Raw genomic sequence first — 18,690 nt, 5'->3', positions numbered from 1 at the left:
TATTAATTTCCCAGTGAGAACTATTTCTGTACAGCATTCATATAAATTCATTTTTACCAGGTTTTTGCTTTGGCAGCCTTTTACAGTTTTTTTATTTATTTTTTTACATTTGTCAATAAAACGGATTTTGTCAAAAAGTTTTGTGTTCCACTTGTAGCCCTGGTTATCCTGAAAAGAAAGGGGTAAAACACTTAATTGTGAGGCTAAATACAGTATAAGAGCTGGATGAATGAAAGTCATCAATGAAAAGCCCATTTTTGCTGGGTGTCACACCCTGATCTGTTCCACCTGTCCTTGTGCTTGTCTCCACCCGCTTCCAGGCGTCGCCCATCTTCCCCATTATCCCCTGGGTACTTATACCTTTGTTCCCTGTTTGTCTGTTGCCAGTTCGTCTCGTTTGTCAAGTCAACCAGTTTAACGTCTCAGCTCCTGATTTCCCTCTGTCTCTCTTTTTCTCGCCCTCCTGGTTTTAACCCTTGCCTGTCCTGACTCTGAGCCCCCCCTGCCTGACCACTCTGCCTGACCCTGAGCCTGCCTGCCGTCCTGTACCCTTGCCCCACTACTCTGGATTATCGACCTATGCCTGCCTTGACCTGTCGTTTGCCTGCCCCTGTTGCTGTAATAAACATTGTTACTTCAACACACTCTGCATTTGGGTCTTACCTGAAACGTGATACTGGGGTCTCGGGACTGATAGGGCTCAAATGGTACGGTTAACCGGGTAGGAGGAGTTTGCACTGGGTGAAAAGTAATTGCATTAATTTTGTAACCGTCTGCCTCCTGGGCATGAGCCGAGTGTTCAGTTCAAAGCAGATGGCAAACCTTGCCCAACCGGGGCACCAGGCGATGCAAAACCAGTTCACCCACTGTTCAATTTGAGAAGGGCGTTCCTCCCTCACCGGTTTTGCCCGGTCATGTCATGGGCCATAGCCCGGTGCACCCTGGTTCAGCCTAATTAAACTCCCTCAAACCCAACCCACTGCTTATCTGAAAAGCTACTTTGATCTTGTCTAACTTCAACCTAACTAATTATGCAAAAATAAACTGGAACCTTGAACAACATACTTCATATATTCTAACAACTCGCATTTGAGAATGTTTAATTGTTTGATTTATTCCATATTAAACTTCAGGCCCTAACCTAGGAACAAAACGGTTTGTTTCTCTCTTGAAGTTGCCTGCAGGGCCACGTTCAGTTGCAAAATGTTCTTGAACATTGCAGATAGAAATACACAAATAGAGCCAAAGTGATTCCTTATTCTACATGTTGGAGTGGCATGTTAATTCTACATAACATTTCTCTCTGAATGTTCTAAAACGTTGCGTCCTGCTGAACCCGCCCCAGTTCTCTCTCTCTCTCTCTCTCTAACCACACCCCTCTGGCAGAACCAGGAAGTCCCTCTCCCTCCCACAAACTCTCTTCTGAGAAAACAAAGCTGCTCTGAGTATCTGTCTGTGTGAGAGTGAACAACAGTCCAAATGGCTCAGCAAGGAGTTCTCCTGGATCAGGACCAGTTCTGTTGTTCTGTCTGTCTGGATCTACTGAAGGAGCCAGTCACTACTGCCTGTGGACACAGTTACTGTTGGAGGTGTATCGAGGACTGCTGGGATAAGAATGTTCTGAAAGGGGTCTATAGCTGTCCCCAGTGCAGACAGACCTTCACTCCAAGGCCTACTCTGAGGAAAAATAACATGTTGGCTGAGGTAGTTGAGAAACTGAAGAAGACAGGACTCCAGGCTGCTCCCCCTCCTGCTCTGTGCTATGCTGGACCTGGAGATGTGGCATGTGATTTCTGCACTGGGACCAGAAAGCAGAAAGCCCTCATGTCCTGTCTGGCGTGTTTGGCCTCTTACTGTGAGACTCACCTCCAACCTCACTATGAAGTTCCTGCCTTTAAGAAGCACAAATTGATTAAAGCCACAGCTCAACTACAGGAGAAGATCTGCTCTCATCATGACAAACTGCTGGAGTTTTACTGTCGTACACATCAGCAGTGTATCTGTAGGCTGTGTGTGATGGATGTACATAAAGGCCATGATACAGTGTCAGCTGCAGCAGAGAGAACTGAGAAACAGGTAGGACATGTTCAACTTGTTGGTGACTGTGTGATGAACAAAGACTTAAAGATACAGTGGGAACTAAGTCTGTTTTAATGATATATATTTAAAATATAATTGACCCACAGCAGAAGTAACACAAACTGTGAGAATATAAAGTACCAGTCAAAAGTTTGGACACACCTACTCATACAAGGGTTTTTCTTTATTTTTACTATTTTCTACATTGTAGAATAATAGTGAAGAGATCTAAACTATGAAATAACACATTTGAATCATGTAGTAGCCCAAAAAGGTTAGACAAATCAAAATAGATTTTTTTATTTGAGATTCTTCAAAGTAGCCGCCCTTTGCCTTGATGACAGCTTTGCGCATTCTTCCGCATACATAGGTCCGGGTTGCTCATAGTAGAACTCGGCTAGGCGACGTGAACGTGTGCGCTCGCATACCCCCTTAAAATACCTTCGCTTGAAAAACGCAATATTACTGTTTGTCCCTCGAGACGCCGTAAACCAGTACACTTTATCAAAATAGTCTGAATTAATCAAAGATAACGCAAGAAATCTGTAATCCATTTTGACATTTTTTGCAGAGGTGTTTGGTGCGCAATTTTACATCTCACTAAGATGTTTGGCGCAGTATTTCTCAAGTGAAAGAAATTGCATGAAAACCGGTCGTCGTCTTCTTCTTTGGTATAATGGCGTTCGCAACAATTATATGTGCATTCCGCCACCTACTGTACAGGTGGATAATAAAGTTCCAAAAATGAAAAAAATTGGGTAAAAAACAAAAATAATAACGAAATGTTAATTAAACTAAATCAGCCTGCTTTTCTGTTTTAGTCAGGTCCCTACGCAGGCTCAGAAGGATCCTGTGACGGCGGGACATTTCCTGTCGACAGTCGTCCTTGAGGTGCTTCTGCCGTTTAGTCTTGGAACAGTGGCAGTTCTAGACCATTTCAACTGGGGGGCCAAGCTGGGGCCAGTTGTACTGTTAGAGGGGCCAGTTACATTAGACGTTATTGTTGTCATATCGTTTTCTTCACTGCATTGCAGGCATTAGCAGGCAAAAGACCATGTTCATAATCATCATCGTTGCCACTGTCTAATAACGGATGTAAAAAAAGAACGATAGCAAAACTTAGTTATGTAAAAATTATTTCATACTCCACATTTAGGGGGGCCACAAGGGGGTCCAAAATTGTTGTCACAGGGGCACTGCCCCCCCCCCCCCCCAATTCGGAAATATGATCCCTACCACAGTTGCAACATTTTACATTCACAGACTCTTCAATTACATATTCCTTCCGTCTGCAAACACTTGACACATGGCCAACCTTTTTACACTTCTTGCATTGCATCGGGTTTTACACGAACGCTCTTACAGCGCATCTTAAATATCCCAACTTTACATAGGGTGGTAAATACTCATCAAACATCAATAATACAGATAAACTTTGCTTATTTTCCCCATGCAGGTCAAGCGGCGTGCATAATCTACTCCTATAATTTTTTGGGCCTAAAATATTGATTATCAATGTCCAACTAATGCCAGAGAACACCTTTCACCGGTGCCCTGCTCCGAAAATCAAAGCTGTCCACTTCATGCATCGATCATTTCGCGAACCGCAATGTACTCTCCTTTTGCACTTTTTAGATACACACGATATCAACACCACACCACATCTGGTTACTTTGACTGGGTGTGCTTTCATGGCACACATTGGGCCCCCTTTTAAAAATGGAGCACGCTTCCTCTCTAGGTTTCTTCCTAGGTTTCTGCCTTTCTAGGGAGTTTTTCCCCTAGCCACCGTGCTTCTACATCTGCATTGCTTGCTGTTTGGGGTTTTAGGCTGGGTTTCTGTATAGCACTTTGTGACATCGGCTGATGTAAAAAGGGATTTATAAATAAATCTGATTAATTGATTGAATGCCACAGGATATATAAGTATTATTACCAATCAGGTGCATACCTTCATGGCAGCAGTTTATCAATCTGAGAATGGATTTTTTTCAGCAGGATCATCCCCCATGTCACAAGGCTAGGATTGTCCAGGAATGGTTCCACGAACACAGTGATTTCAGCTTACTGCAGTGGCCTGCCCAGTCACCAGATCTCAATCCAATAGAGCATCTGTGCGATGAGATGGAACAAGCTATTTAGAGTAGAGATCCACTACCAGCCAACTTGACACAACTTGTGGGAAGCATTTGAGGCAACATAGGCCAGCATCCCTGTGGAATGTTTGTCCATGCCCCCAACGAATTGAGGCTGTTCTGAGGGCAAAATGATGTGCAACTCAAAAATGAGGAAGGTGTTCCTAATGTTTTGTACACTCAAGGATAATTTTAGCAAACCCTAACCTAATTAGCCTAACCTGCCATGTTAATTATCCTAACTTGCTGCGTAATTTCTCTTAACCTGCCATGAAAAGTAACTTCTGCTAGTCAAAAGAGGTAGTCTTGCTCTGAGAACAGTCTTGGTTTCCACTAATAGAGCCCCACAGAGAAGGTGTCATAACACTCATTAAACCTAGCGGTCAAACAGGGAAATGGTTCCAATCGTTTTTCCACCATTCATTTTTCCCATATGGGGATTTTAAAAACACTTAAAATAAGGGTTGTGTTTCGTGTAGGCTTACCCTGGTGTGACGTTTTGATAACCATGTAAATCTCTCTCTTGGACAAGGTGACTTATCAATACATTAGGCAACGTGAGGCTTATTTGATTGAATAGAAGTTTCGTAATGGCTAGGTTGTTACGAATGTACTGATATAAGTGGCATTTTGACAAATTACCCAAAACGACTTTATATTGTCATAGGGATAAATAGAGGACTCATCGTGGATAAAAGCTGTGTTAGCATGGACATTGCCATTTAGGGCTTCCACCATTTTAAAGTAGTCAACTGGGTGGGGATTCCTATGAGTTGGGAGCAATCAGCCAATGAAGGAAAATTGACTACTTTAAAATGAAGATGGTTAATGGCGCTGCCCATGCTGTCAAAGTCGCTATATTGGCACAGATACAAAGATGAGTCCTCTATCTATCTATATTGTGTGCTCTTCGCACATGTACTTTAACCTTTATTTAACTAGGCAAGTCAGTTAAGAACAAATTGTTATTTACAATGACGGCCAAACCCGGACGACGCTGGGCCAATTATGCGCTGCCCTATGGGACTCCCAATCACGGCCGGATGTGATACAGCCTGGATTCGAACCAGGGACTGTAGTGACACCTCTTGCACTGAGATGCAGTGCCTTAGAGCACTGCGCCACTCGCTCGATGGCCCGCTCATTGGCTAGAATGGTCCCACCCGATCTCGCCTCCTCCTGCCTACCTTCCTTCTTTGAGGACTTGTATTTCCATTGTTAGAGCGGTCACTCGAATATCTTGTCAATATAATCAGCAATCTTTGCCATTGGCATTAAGAGTGAATCTTGTGCAGCTGTGTTTTGAATTGATGATTACTTGAGTGCTTCCAGCTGTGAGCAGGATTCAAATAAACCCAACCTACAGAAAACTGTTACAGCACCATTCATTCTGTGAAATACCATGACATAGTCATACCAGACTTTACTACCAAAATGATCCTATTTACACTCTGTAGTCAATTTTGATACTGAAGATAAATGTTTCTTACTCATATCGATGCCATATAGGCCAATTTCAAAACAAGAAGTTGTTTTTTGGGGCAGTCGCTCTTTAAGCACTTTGGAATTGGAATAGCTTTTTTTCCCTTTTTTTCTTTGCAGTTTGGAGCATATAGGTAATTTCACATCAACGGAATTAATATGAGACTCCAATTTTCCACTTTAAAATGTATGCCAAACAAAAAACATTGATTTCAAAGTTTAGCAAACCATACAACAATGCACAAGGACTACTTGGAACAATCTACACAGAAACATTCACAATATCACATTTACTGGAAGAACTGTGCAGATGCAAAGTTTGGCAACAGAATTACGGTCAAATCTCTCTTTTTTTGTATGACCGCGTTTTCCAAAAACTCTTAAATATCTACTCTGAATTAAGATTCAAAGATGTCTGCAGAAAGAATGGGGTTGTCAGTTATGACATGACAGCTTAAGTTTGAAAAAATCTATTTTGGTTATTGAACTACAGTAAGTGAAGTGGATTTACACCCAGTAACGGAACTACATCGTGTCCCTGATCTGTACTATACAGAAATGCATAATTATGGATATAAATGTCAGTCTTTTCATGGTGATGTATCCTGAATAGGTACAGAACGTTAGAAAAATGCAATATAATCCTTTACATGTATGGATTTTATTCTACACACTGGCTATTATTCTTTTAATTTAGATTTTTTTTACCCCCTTTTTTTCTACCCAGTTTTAATCTTAAACTCCCCAACGCGCATGCGAGGCGAAGGTTCGAGTCATGCGTCCTCCGAAACATGACCAGCCAAACCCCGCTTCTTAACACACGCCTGCTTAACCCGGAAGTCAGCCACACCAATGTGTCTGAGGAAACACACCTGACGACTGAGGTCAGCCTGCAGGCGCCCAGCCCGCCACAAGGAGTCGCTAGAGTGCGATGAGCCAAGTAAAGCCCCCCCAGCCAAACCCTCCCCTAACCTGGACGACGCTGGGACAATTGTGCGCCGCCCTATGGGACTCCCGATCACGGCCGGTTGTGATACAGCCTGGGAACAAACCAGGGTCTGTAGTGATGCCTCTAGCACTGCGATGCAGTGCCGTAGACCGCTGTGCCACTTGGGAGCCCCCCACTGGCTATTATTCTAGTGAGATCTGCCACAAACAAGACTAAATTTGGTTGGTCCAGACCGGACCCAATCTGAACCTATTGTAGACGTCTTTGTTTCACAATTTTGGACATCACAGTACAGCACAGTAGAATTCAGTACAATGCAGTACATTATACTGTATTCTAGTGTGCTGTACTGAACTATACTCTCCAAAATGTTCTTTACTGTGCTGTACAAACTTATAAAACATAGACTTCTATGATTGGTTCAGATGTGGACGTTACCAATTTGGTAACGGAATTACGAGTTTTAATGACTTAATAATGATTTTTCTTTAAATTATCAGTAAAAACACTAACTAACTGGTAGGTCTACCTTTGCTTGTTACTTCTGTGAACTTTCACTATTCTCCCTCCTCATGAGGGAAATGTAAAAATATATATTAGGTTAAACGCAGACATTTTTATTTTATTTCAACACCAAATCATGATTGTTTTCAATTAAAATGGTCTAAAAGAAACAAATAGCTTCTTAGCGAAGATACATTTCTCAAGCAAGAATTTAGCTTGGACTGTCTGGGAGTGGTCTGAGTGGGGAGGGGAAAACTGAAAACTAGCTGTTATTGGCAGAGATGTTTGGAACTCTTTCTTATTGGTCTATTAACTAATTTACCACCTGGTAATGTCACCAGGCCAAAGCTCCATCATGCACTGAGCTTTTAAAAATCTGTGGCTCTTTGGTAACGGAATTACAAGGCGATGTTTCTTAAACTTACAGAAGGCCAATAATTTATCCAAACGAAATATAAGTGTTGATATTAATTGGCAGGGGTCTGTACTTAAACATTATTTTGTTTTGATGTATTTCTAATAACTTTTAAGACTTTTTTTCTGGTAGATGTTGTCTAAAACCCCTTTTCCATCTGTTTGACCAGAAATCAAAGCCATTAGTTGCTTGGTTTCCATCCAATTGGCAACAGATTCTCATGCAAATATAAAAACATCTGCATAAAGAAAACATGCATATTTTTCCACCAGTGGTGTGGATCCACCAAACTGACTTGTTGACATACAAATCAGTGCGTGATGACGTAGTGCACACAAAACTGACTTTTTTCCTTACATTTTCATGTACCGAATAAAAATCTAAAGTTTTGTCACAAAACCTGTTGCGTTAAATAGCAAATGTGCCTACTCTGGTCTTGGCAGGTGGGTAGGCTGTGCGGGTAGGTTAGTTTACATGATGAGATTATTATGGATAAGAGCGAGAATATTTTTATTTGTCAAAAGGCGGTCAAGCATCAATCATCATGTCACTAGAATAAGACCCTCAATATTTATTGGAAAGGTCACTGTGCACTTTTACCAGCCTGTGAAGTTAATAAATATATTTAATCTGTAGCCTAATAAACTTCATGGTTTCCCGAGTCGTAGTTGGAGGACCACACACCATGCCATCGCGTGACTCCCAAGTTTACTTCGATTGGATGGTTGTTATATCAATATTTGCGCTTAAAGGCATTTCCACAATGTCTAGCATAATACATTTTACCGACACAAAAAGATCCCTCCCACCATGTCTAACAAAGAAATTATCTGTTGGCATTTATGAAATTGTACGGAAACTTCCTGTTTCCTTCAAAGCTGTTGTGATACATTTTTGTATATAGTATGACTTCACTCGCATAAAAACTGTGGATGGAAACATATGCCTAATTTTTAAGATGGAAAATGGTTGAAAAATGTATCTATGCCTTCATTTCCCCAAAATATAGACTCTTAGCTTTCATTTGACACCCAATTTGATATGCTCCTATGAACTTCACATGTTGGTGCTCATGGGTCCTTTACATGGAAATGACCATATAATACGAAATGTATGATGTAGTACACAATTACATTTGGAGCATCTAGGTTAAAGTATCACCATTTTCTCAAGTCAAACACCATTATCATTCGGAATATGCCCTTTCATGACTCCAACGTTCAGTGTAAACTACTTGATACATGTAGGTTTACATAGCAACATATCAATTATCATATGGCGAAGGTATTTCCTCACTATTTTAGACCTTACTCTCTATGGGCCCTATGTCTCATTACTGTATTAGTGGAACTACTGGGCAAATAATGCTTGATAACTCATTGAATAGTGACTTTCCACAGAAGCAACTGGGGATGAGTCAGCAGAAGGTCCAGCAGAGAGTCCAGAAGAGAGAGAATGAGTTGAAGGAGCTCCAACAGACTGTGGAGTCTCTCAAGGTGAATATTATTGACCAGAGATGCACCTTTTCACTTCTCTCAGAGAGAGAGAGAGAGCGAGAGAGAGAGAGAGAGAGAGAGAGAGAGCGAGAGACCCCTCTCTCCAAACTCACTGATCCCCACTGTGGGGAACAGGCTGTCTGGGCTCCTAGTTAAAGAGAGAATAGAATGTTTAACATGAAGCCTTCTCTTCCCTCTCTCTCTGTCTCCTAAAAGCACTCTGCACAGGCAGCAGTGGAGGACACTGAGAAGATCTTTACTCAGCTGATCCGCTCCATTGAGAGAAGGTGCTCTGAAGTGAAGGAGCTGATCAGAGCCCAAGAGAAGGCTCAAGTGAGTCAAGCTGAAGGACTTCTGGAGCAACTGAAGCGGGAGTTAGCTGAGCTGAGGAAGAGAAACGCTGAGCTGGACCAGCTGTCACACACAAAGGACCACATCCATTTCCTGCAGGTAACTATATTGCCTTGATACAGTTGAAGTCAGAAGTTTACATACACCTTAGCCAAATACCTTTAAACTCAGTTTTTCACAATTCCAGACATTTAATCAGAGTAAAAATTCCCTGTCTTAGGTCAGTTAGGATCACCACTTTTATTTTAAGAATGTGAAATGTCAGAATAATAGTAGAGAGAATTATTTATTTCAGATTTTATTTCTTTCATCACATTCCCCGTGGGTCAGCAGTTTACATACACTCAATTAGTATTTGTTAACATTGCCTTTAAATTGTTTAACTTGGCTCAAACGTTTTGGGTAGCCTTCCACGAGCTTCCCACAATAGGTTGGGTGGATTTTGGCCCATTCCTCCTGACAGAGCTGGTGTAACTGAGTCAGGTTTTTAGGCCTCCTTGCTCGCACATGCCTTTTCAGTTCTGCCCACCAATTTTCTATAGAATTGAGGTCAGGGCTTTATGATGGCCACTCCAATACCTTGACTTTGTTGTCCTTAAGCCATTTTGCCACAACTTTGGAAGTATGCTTGGGGTCATTGTTCATTTGGAAGACCCATTTGCGACCAAGCTTTAACTTCCTGTCTGATGTCTTGAGATGTTGCTTCAATATATTCACATAATTTTCCATCCTCATGATGTCATCTATTTTGTGAAGTGCACCAGTCCCTCCTGCAGCAAAGCACCCCCACAAAAGGATGCTGCCACCCCCGTGCTTCACGGTTGGGATGGTGTTCTTCGGCTTGCAAGCATCCCCCTTTTTCCTCCAAACATAACAATGGTCATTATGGCCAAACAGTTCTATTTTTGTTTCATCAGACCAGAGGACATTTCTCCAAAAAGTAGGATCTTTGTCCCCATGTGCAGTTGCAAACCGTAGTCTGGCTTTTTTATGCCGGTTTTGGAGCAGTGGCTTCTTCCTTGCTGAGCGGCCTTTCAGGTTATGTCGATATAGGACTCGTTTTACTGTGGATATAGATACTTTTGTACCCGTTTCCTCCAGCATCTTCACAAGGTCCTTTGCTGTTGTTCAGGGATTGATTTGCACTTTTCGCACCAAAGTACGTTCATCTCTAGGAGACAGAACGCGTCTCCTTCCTAAGCGGTATGATGGCTGTGTGGTCCCATGGAGTTTATACTTGCGTACTATTGTTTGTACAGATGAACGTGGTACCTTCAGGCATTTGGAAATTGCTCCCAAGGGTGAACCAGACTTGTGGAGGTCCACAATTTTTTTCTAAGGTTTTGGCTGATTTCTTTTGATTTTCCCATGATGTCAAGCAAAGAGACACTGCGTTTGAAGGTAGGCCTTGAAATACATCCACAGGTACACCTCCAATTGACTCAAATGATGTCAATTAGCCTATCAGAAGCTTCTAAAGCCATGACATAATTTTCTGGAATTTTCCAAGCTGTTTAAAGGCACAGTCAACTTAGTGTATGTAAACTTCTTGTCACGGATATTTAGGACAGGAGGAAGGAGCAGAGTCAAATGCAGGATACTATTGTCCGGTAGGCCGAAGTTTATTGACACCCAACACACTAGGTGAATCAAAAGCACAGGGATCGCACAAAACCCCAAAAGGGAAACAGGTAATCCAATAAAGATGAAAAATACGCACGGGGCGCAGCCCGGCTAGAATCAATACTCCAATATATAAACGCTGGAGAAAAACACAACGTACAACACTACTGCCCGCTGACAAACAAATAATCCCGCACAAAACACAAACCCAAAGGAACAAACTAAATACCCCCCCTACTAATGACAGAAAAGGAAACAGGTGCGGACCTAGACAGACAAAACACAACGAACACAGAAACATAGATCGGTGGCAGCTAGTAGACCGGCGACGACGACTGCCGAGCGCCGCCCGGCCGAGGAGGGGCACCATTTTCTGTGGATACTGTGACACTTCTGACCCACTGGAATTGTGATACAGTGAATTATAATTGAAATAATCTGTCTGTAAACAATTGTTGGAAAGATTACTTGTGTCATGCACAAAGTAGATGTCCTAACCGACTTGCCAAAACTATAGTTTGTTAACAAAAAATTTGTGGAGTGGTTGAAAAACTAGTTTTAATGACTCCAACCTAAGTGGATGTAAACTTCCGACTTCAACTGTACATGTGACACATCAGTGTAGAATGGATGAAACTCTCAATTATTTGTCTGTCTGTCTGACTCCCCAGAGTTATCAGTCTCTCTCCAGTCCCAGTGTATCTTCAGACTTTCCCAGCATCACTGTCCGTCCTCTTCAGTACTTTGGATATGTGAGTAAGACTGTGTCTGAGCTGAGAGAGAAACTAGAATACTTCCTTAAAGAAGAATGGACCAAGATCTCGACTACAGGTGTGTTGAAAATAATAAGAACATCAACTTTACATCACTGAAAGTTCCCTACAATTCATATACAGTGCATTTGGAAAGTATTCAGACCCCTTGACTATTTCCACATTTTGTTACGTTACAGCCTTATTCTAAAATGGGCTAAATAAAAAAAATCCTCATCAATCTACACACAATACCACATAATGACAAAGCAAAAACAGGTGTTTACAAATTTTTCTAATTTATTATAAAAAACAGAAATACCTTATTTACATAAATATTCAGACCCTTTGCTATGAGACTGGAAATTGAGCTCAGGTGCATCCTGTTTACATTGATCATACAGATTTTTCTACAACTTGATTGGAGTCCACCTCTGATAAATTAAATTGATTGGACATGATTTGGAATGGCACACACCTGTCTATATAACGTCCCACAGTTGACAGTGCATGTCAGAGCAAAAACCAAGCCATGAGGTCGAAGGAATTGTCCATAGAGCTCCGAGACAGGATAGTGTTGAGGCACAGATCTGGGGAAAATTCTGCAGCATTGAAGGTCGCCAAGAACACAGTGACCTCCATCATTCTTAAATGGAAGAAGTTTGGAACCACCAAGACTCTTCCTAGAACTGGCCGCCTGGCCAACCTGATTACCTCAGGGAGGTGACCAAGAACCCGATGTTCAATCTGACAGAGCTCCAGAGGTCCTCTGTGGAGATGTGAGAACCTTCCAATCAGACCATTACGGTAGAGTGGCCAGACGGAAGCCACTCCTCAGTAAAAGGCACATGACAGCCCACTTAGAGTTTGCCAAAAGGCACCTAATGAACTCTCAGACCTTGAAACCAAGATTGAAGTGAATACCAAACGTCACGTCTGGAGGAAACCTGGCACCATCCATACGGTGAAGCATGGTGGTGGCAGCATCTTGCTGTGGGTAGGTTTTTCAGCGGCAGGGACTGGGAGACTAGTCAGGATCGAGGGAAAGATGAACAGAGCAAAGTACAGAAAGATCCTTGATGAAAACCTGCTCCAGAGCGTTCAGGAGATCAGTGGGTCGAAGGTTCACCTTACAACAGGACAACGACCCTAGGCACACAGCCAAGACAACGCAGGAGTGGCTTCGGGACAAGTCTCTGAATGTCCTTGAGTGACCTAGCCAGAGCCCGGACTTGAACCAGATCGAACATCTCTAGAGAGACCTGAAAATAGCTGTGCAGCGACGCTCCCCATCCAACCTGACAGAGGTTGAGAGGATCTGCAGAGAAGAATGGGAGAAAGTACCAAGCTTGTAGCGTCATACCTAAGATGACTCGAGGTTGTAATCGCTGCCAAAGTGCTTTAACAAAGTCTTGAGTAAACGGTCTGAATACTTATGTAAATGTAATATTTTATTTTTTTATACATTTAAAAAAAAAATCTGTTTTTGCTTTGTCATCATGGGCTATTGTGTTTAGATTGAGTGGGAAAAAAACTATTTAAATACATTTTAGAATAAGGCTGTAATGTAATAATGCACTGTAACATAACAATGCACTGTACATGTGCAATATGGTATGACAATAACATTCCCTCTCTCTGTGAATGTGTTTGTTTGTCTGTAGTGGATGTTTTGCCTACAGAGCGCAAGACCAGAGAACATTTTTTACAATGTGAGTCTCTTTATTCAAAGTAACTAACAGTTTAGTGGAAACCCACATATTCGTTTAACAATTTATTAGAACATAGATGACAATACATTTGGTCTTGGCATTAGGCAATGCTACTTCAGGGGACGTCTCGATGCCATATCAATGAGTTACCATTATCAATCAACTACAGGCAGTGAGCGAGATATATACCAATCCCCCTGACAGGAGAAAATAGCCGAACCAAACAGGTGGAGGCTAGGGTGGTGTCGAGGCCAGCAGAAAACAGACAATGTATAGCGGGGTAGCAGCGATGTTACCGCGGCAGCAATATTACGCAGCAAAGAAAAGCCAATGGCATAGTTTAGCGCAGAAGAGGGTGTGAGTGTGCAGAACTGGTCATGTTAAATAGACCTCAATATTAATGTAGGAACTGTTTTAATCCGAATGGTGCAATCTCAGCTGATGCTATCTCTATCGCTAATTCTCTTTTTACGGACACTCCTCACAAACACTGAGATAGGAATATATATACTATAGCAATAGTAGATATTGTCAAAGATTGAGTACTGCAGCTATCTAATTCATTGTCTTGCTCCTTTGATCTCTGCTCTGCTATAATCAAAGACAGGGTACACTGTAACAAATTGGTGAAAATGTACAGCTAAAAATCTTAGTTAGCTACTGTAAAAGCAATGCATTATGGGGGCTCAATGACATTCAGCTACACTGTTAGCAATTGCTGTAATTTTACAATAACGTATTGTATTACCTGTTTTGCCGTTAATTTTTACTGCAGCATACTGTAAATTATGGTGCATTGTGGGAAATGGTACAGCCACAGAATACAGCAACCTACTGGCTACTGTGCTGCCAATCATTTACTATAATGCAGTACCAACCCATACTGTATTTTTGTAGCACCAAAAAAAAAACATATTCCTGTAAATCTACAGCAACCTACTGACTACTGTGCTGCCAGTGTGGATACATTATTTGACAACTTATTGTTCTAAACTCTGCTGGTCTCTGCTCTGCTCTTCTCCCAGATTCCTGTCAGCTCACACTGGACCCAAACACAGCATGTGAAGAATTCTTTCTAACTGAAGGGAAGAGAAAGGTCATCTTTACAGATCAAGCCCAACCATATCCTAACCATCCAGACAGATTCACCAACTACTACCAGGTTTTGTGTAGAGAGGGTCTGTCTGGATGCTGTTACTGGGAGGTGGAGTGGAGTGGGCACTGGGTTCATACAGCAGTCTCATATAAAGACATCAGCAGAACAAAGGCAGGTCATGCATTCGGATCCAATGACAAGTCCTGGAGTTTAGGGTGCTCTACGGGGGGTTATCGTTTCATACACAATAATGTTGTGACTAATGTACCGGGCCCTTGGTCCTCCAGAGTGGGAGTGTACCTGGATCACAAGGCAGGTACTCTGTCCTTCTACAGCGTCTCTGACACAATGACCCTCCTCCACAGAGTCCAGACCACATTCACTCAGCCCCTCTATCCTGGGTTTCGTCTCTATGGAGCTAATGATACTGCTGAGCTGTGTAAACTGTAGTAGGGGCCCACATAGATACTAGTCATGCTGGTGGCGACAGTCCCCATATGTGATGCTTCATTCAGCTTAGTTTTTTTTTCTGCAGTTACTTCATCGGACTGATTAGATCTTCAGAGATGCAATTAATAAAAATGTAATGTATTTATATTCTATCAAATGCAATGTTTTAATCTTGTACATTCACCATGGTGTATGTTTTTGATGTATATTGGTTTGCATTGAGAACCATTGATATGTTCTCTATTGGTTATCCGTCTCTATGCAATTTTCCTCAGTATCATGGAACAGGTAGTTTCGCTTACTTGCTAACTAAACTATTTGGGAAGGTTTCCCCAGACACAGATTAAGCCTAGTACTAGACTTAAAAGCATGTTCAATGGAGCCGTCCTGGAAACCAGGCCTAAATTTGGCATATTTAATGAACCCATAATTCTCAGGCGCAACATTAAACCTGTCCAACAGGTGGTACTACTGAACAAACAATAAAAAACTGCAAATATCTTGACTTGCCACTCAATATGTTGCGCTATAATATCGTTGTAGATGTATCGTCTTTTAAATAAACTATCCCGAGTTAGGAATAGATTAAGTTAGGCCTTCTATTGTTCAGTGATTCAAAAATATTTCTGGTGATGGGAAATAAATACAACAAAAACAAGGTCATGATTTGGATTGTCAAATTTCTTTTCGAATTGGATAAGCAAGTTCCTAAAATGTTAAAATACTGCGTTTCACCGGTACTTTACAGTTGTTTGTATGTTAATGTCTGACATTAACAGATGACATTAACAAACACTACAGTAATAGTATTCCGAGGTATGTATTTTACTTTTAAATGGATTGTGTTGAAGCTGGTTTGTGGTGTGGTGACAGAGTAGAGTGGGGAGGAGATAACTATAAAGAAGACATATGAGGTAGAGAAAGATTTTCATACACAGGAGAGTTACTGGCTCTGTCCCAAATGACACCCACTTCTGACCAGCTCAATAGTAGTGCACTACATTGGGAATACAGTGTATATTTCAGATCACTGTCATTAGAATGCTTCATGGCTGACATTCCCCATTTGTGTTTAGACATCCTCTCATTGAACTGGGACAGATTCTAAATGGTATTGATAAGCCATACTGGGTCTAACTAAAGTTCCACATACAGTAACCTGTATTCCTTCATCCTCCTCACTCACTAGGGCCAGCTCCAGGCATAAGAGGTCGACACCCCCCTCCCCAACGAGGTATGCTTAGATATGTAGAAATATACATTTTTTTTAAACATAGAATTAAGCATAATGATTACAGCTCTAGAAACAAAGGAAAGGCGTGTTTGAAAAATGCTAAATTCTCCAACTTCCGCCCGGGAAGTCTAGTCACCCTCTGGACCAACCCCCCAGCTATCCACACATACTTTGTGTTAGTGTAAGAATGTGTGAGTAGAGTCCAGTGTGTGTGTGCATTGAGTTAGTGCAAAAAAGGGACAACGCAGGTGGTCCGGGTAGCCATTTGATTAGCTATTTAAAAGTCTTGTTTAGCAATCTTATATGAGTTTCCTCCTATCCCAGTAGAAAGGTTGTATTTCCGAGTTCCCGACATGACGTGAACGAGGCAATACACAGGTTTCAGTAGAAGGTTAGGAGGTGGTTGACATGACTGGCATCCAACTGCGCACACACTGGTTGACTCAAAGTTGTTTCAATGAAATTACGTTGAACCAACGTGGCATAGACGTTGAATTGACGTCTGTGCCCAGCGAGATTGCTATAGACTACTTTTGTCTCTTAACTTTAACCTAACTAATCGTTAAAGAAAACGGCTGCATACAGCGCTTTCGGAAAGTATTCAGACCCCTTGACTTTTTACACATTTTGTTACCTTACAGCCATATTCTAAAATTGATTAAATCTACACACAATACCCCATAATGACAAAGCAAAAACTGTTTTTTTTCGAAGACAAAAGTATATATAAAAAGTGAAGTTTTGCTTTAATGTAAAGTCAGCTCATAATTGTTGCTATCTTAGCTGTTGTGCTAGCTAACATGCTACTGAACACTGACACTAGCGTATTGACATATTGGTATTAATGAATAGACAGCAACGTATTCACCTACAAATATGAGTGTTTAGGCAAATAAATAGTTAGCTAGCTCGTTAACACCTTCATTGAGCAAAAGCCATCCAGGAAGACTGTCGCTGCTTCAGAAGACCAGGTGCTTTCCCTCTTCCGAGGCTGACGTGACGAAAACTCTCAAAATTGTGAATGCTCACAAAGCAGCAGGCTCAGATAGCATCCCTGGCCTCGTCCTCAGTGTGTGTGTGTGTGTGTGTGTGTGCTGACTAGCTGGCGGGCGTCTTCTCGGACATCTTCAACCTGTCCCTGTCCCAGGCTATAGTCCCCACACTTCATCTTGAAAGCACACTATATGGGATACTTCTAGTAGTTGGACACATTGGTGAAACATTTCTTAAAAGCTCTTTAAGTTAATGCTGTGATGGCATTAATAAAGATAAGACAAAACGTGTGGAGATGGTTGTTTCAATTTGTGAAATGTGCAACACAACCTAATTACTTTAGGATATTGAATACTTACACCAGGCACTGAATATGGGTGTGGTGCACTTGTGTGTGGACGTGACTTGTTTGGATATAAACTTTTGTGTAAACCAATGGTCTGTGTTGAAGCTTCTGAAGTGTGCAGGGAGGGCCCTACCAAATGTTTTTTTTCCAGCCAGCCCCCCATGAAAAGTGATGTTACTAAACATGCCTATATCATGCATGCACAATTCCTTAGTAACAACAAGAGTCAGTGACACCTTCAGTGCCTTCACACCCCTTGACTTTCCCCCCATTTTGTTGTTACATAGTGAGATTAAAATAGATTCATTTTTTTGTCAACGATACTCTAAATTCTAACTTTATTTTTAATAATGGAAAATAAAACACTAATATATCTTAATAAGTATTCAACCCCCTGAGTCAATACATAGAATCACATTTGGCAGTGATTATAGCGTTGAGTCTTTCTGGGTAAGTCTCTAAGAGCTTTCCACACCTGGATCGTACAATATTTACCCATTTATTATTTTTAAAATTCTTCAAGCTCTGTCAAGTTGGTTGTTGATCATTCCTAGACAGCCATTTCAAGTCTTGCCATAGATTTTGCCACTCAGGAACATTCATGGTAAGCAACTCCAGTGTATATTTGGCCTTGTGTTTTAGGTTATTGTCCTGCTGAAAGGTGAATTTGTCTCCCAGTGTTGGAAAGCAGACTGAACCAGGTTTTCCTCTAGGATTTTGTCTGCGCTCAGCTCTATTCCGTTTATTTTTATCCCCCAAAAAACTCCCTAGTCCTTGCCGATGACAAGCAAACCCATAACATGATGCAGCCACCACCATGCTTGAAAAAAATGAAGAGTGGTACTCAGTGACCACGTTTACATGCGCACAGTATTCCGGATAGTATATCATATCCCGCTTAAGGTCTTATTCGGGATAAGCTGTTTACATGCACCTTTGATATCCCACTCACGAATATCCGTTTACCATGAATAAACAGAATATTCCTAATTTAAGTTCATATGGGTTAAATGGAATAGTAACTGACATATGGACACTGACTGTAGGCCTATAACCTCTCACATGTAGCCAAA

At 41.5% G+C, this 18,690-nt stretch overlaps 1 protein-coding gene across 1 annotated transcript; it reads left to right on the top strand.

Annotated features, from left to right (window-relative positions):
• Positions 1-1,416: 1,416 nt before the first annotated feature.
• On the top strand, positions 1,417-15,545 carry LOC106561083 (E3 ubiquitin/ISG15 ligase TRIM25). The gene is made up of 6 exons (XM_014124705.3): positions 1,417-2,076; positions 8,965-9,060; positions 9,277-9,510; positions 11,706-11,865; positions 13,451-13,498; positions 14,524-15,545. Exons 1-6 carry the CDS (start codon positions 1,480-1,482, stop codon positions 15,042-15,044), a joined length of 1,656 nt encoding a protein of 551 aa, XP_013980180.1. The 5' UTR covers positions 1,417-1,479; the 3' UTR covers positions 15,045-15,545.
• The last annotated feature ends 3,145 nt before the right edge of the window (positions 15,546-18,690 follow it).

Source organism: Salmo salar, chromosome 10 (genome assembly GCF_965601325.2).
Source record: "Salmo salar chromosome 10, fSalSal1, whole genome shotgun sequence".
Taxonomy (NCBI): Eukaryota; Metazoa; Chordata; class Actinopteri; order Salmoniformes; family Salmonidae; genus Salmo; species Salmo salar.
Note: the sequence above shows the minus strand (reverse complement) of the source record. Positions and strands in the feature narration are given on the sequence as shown.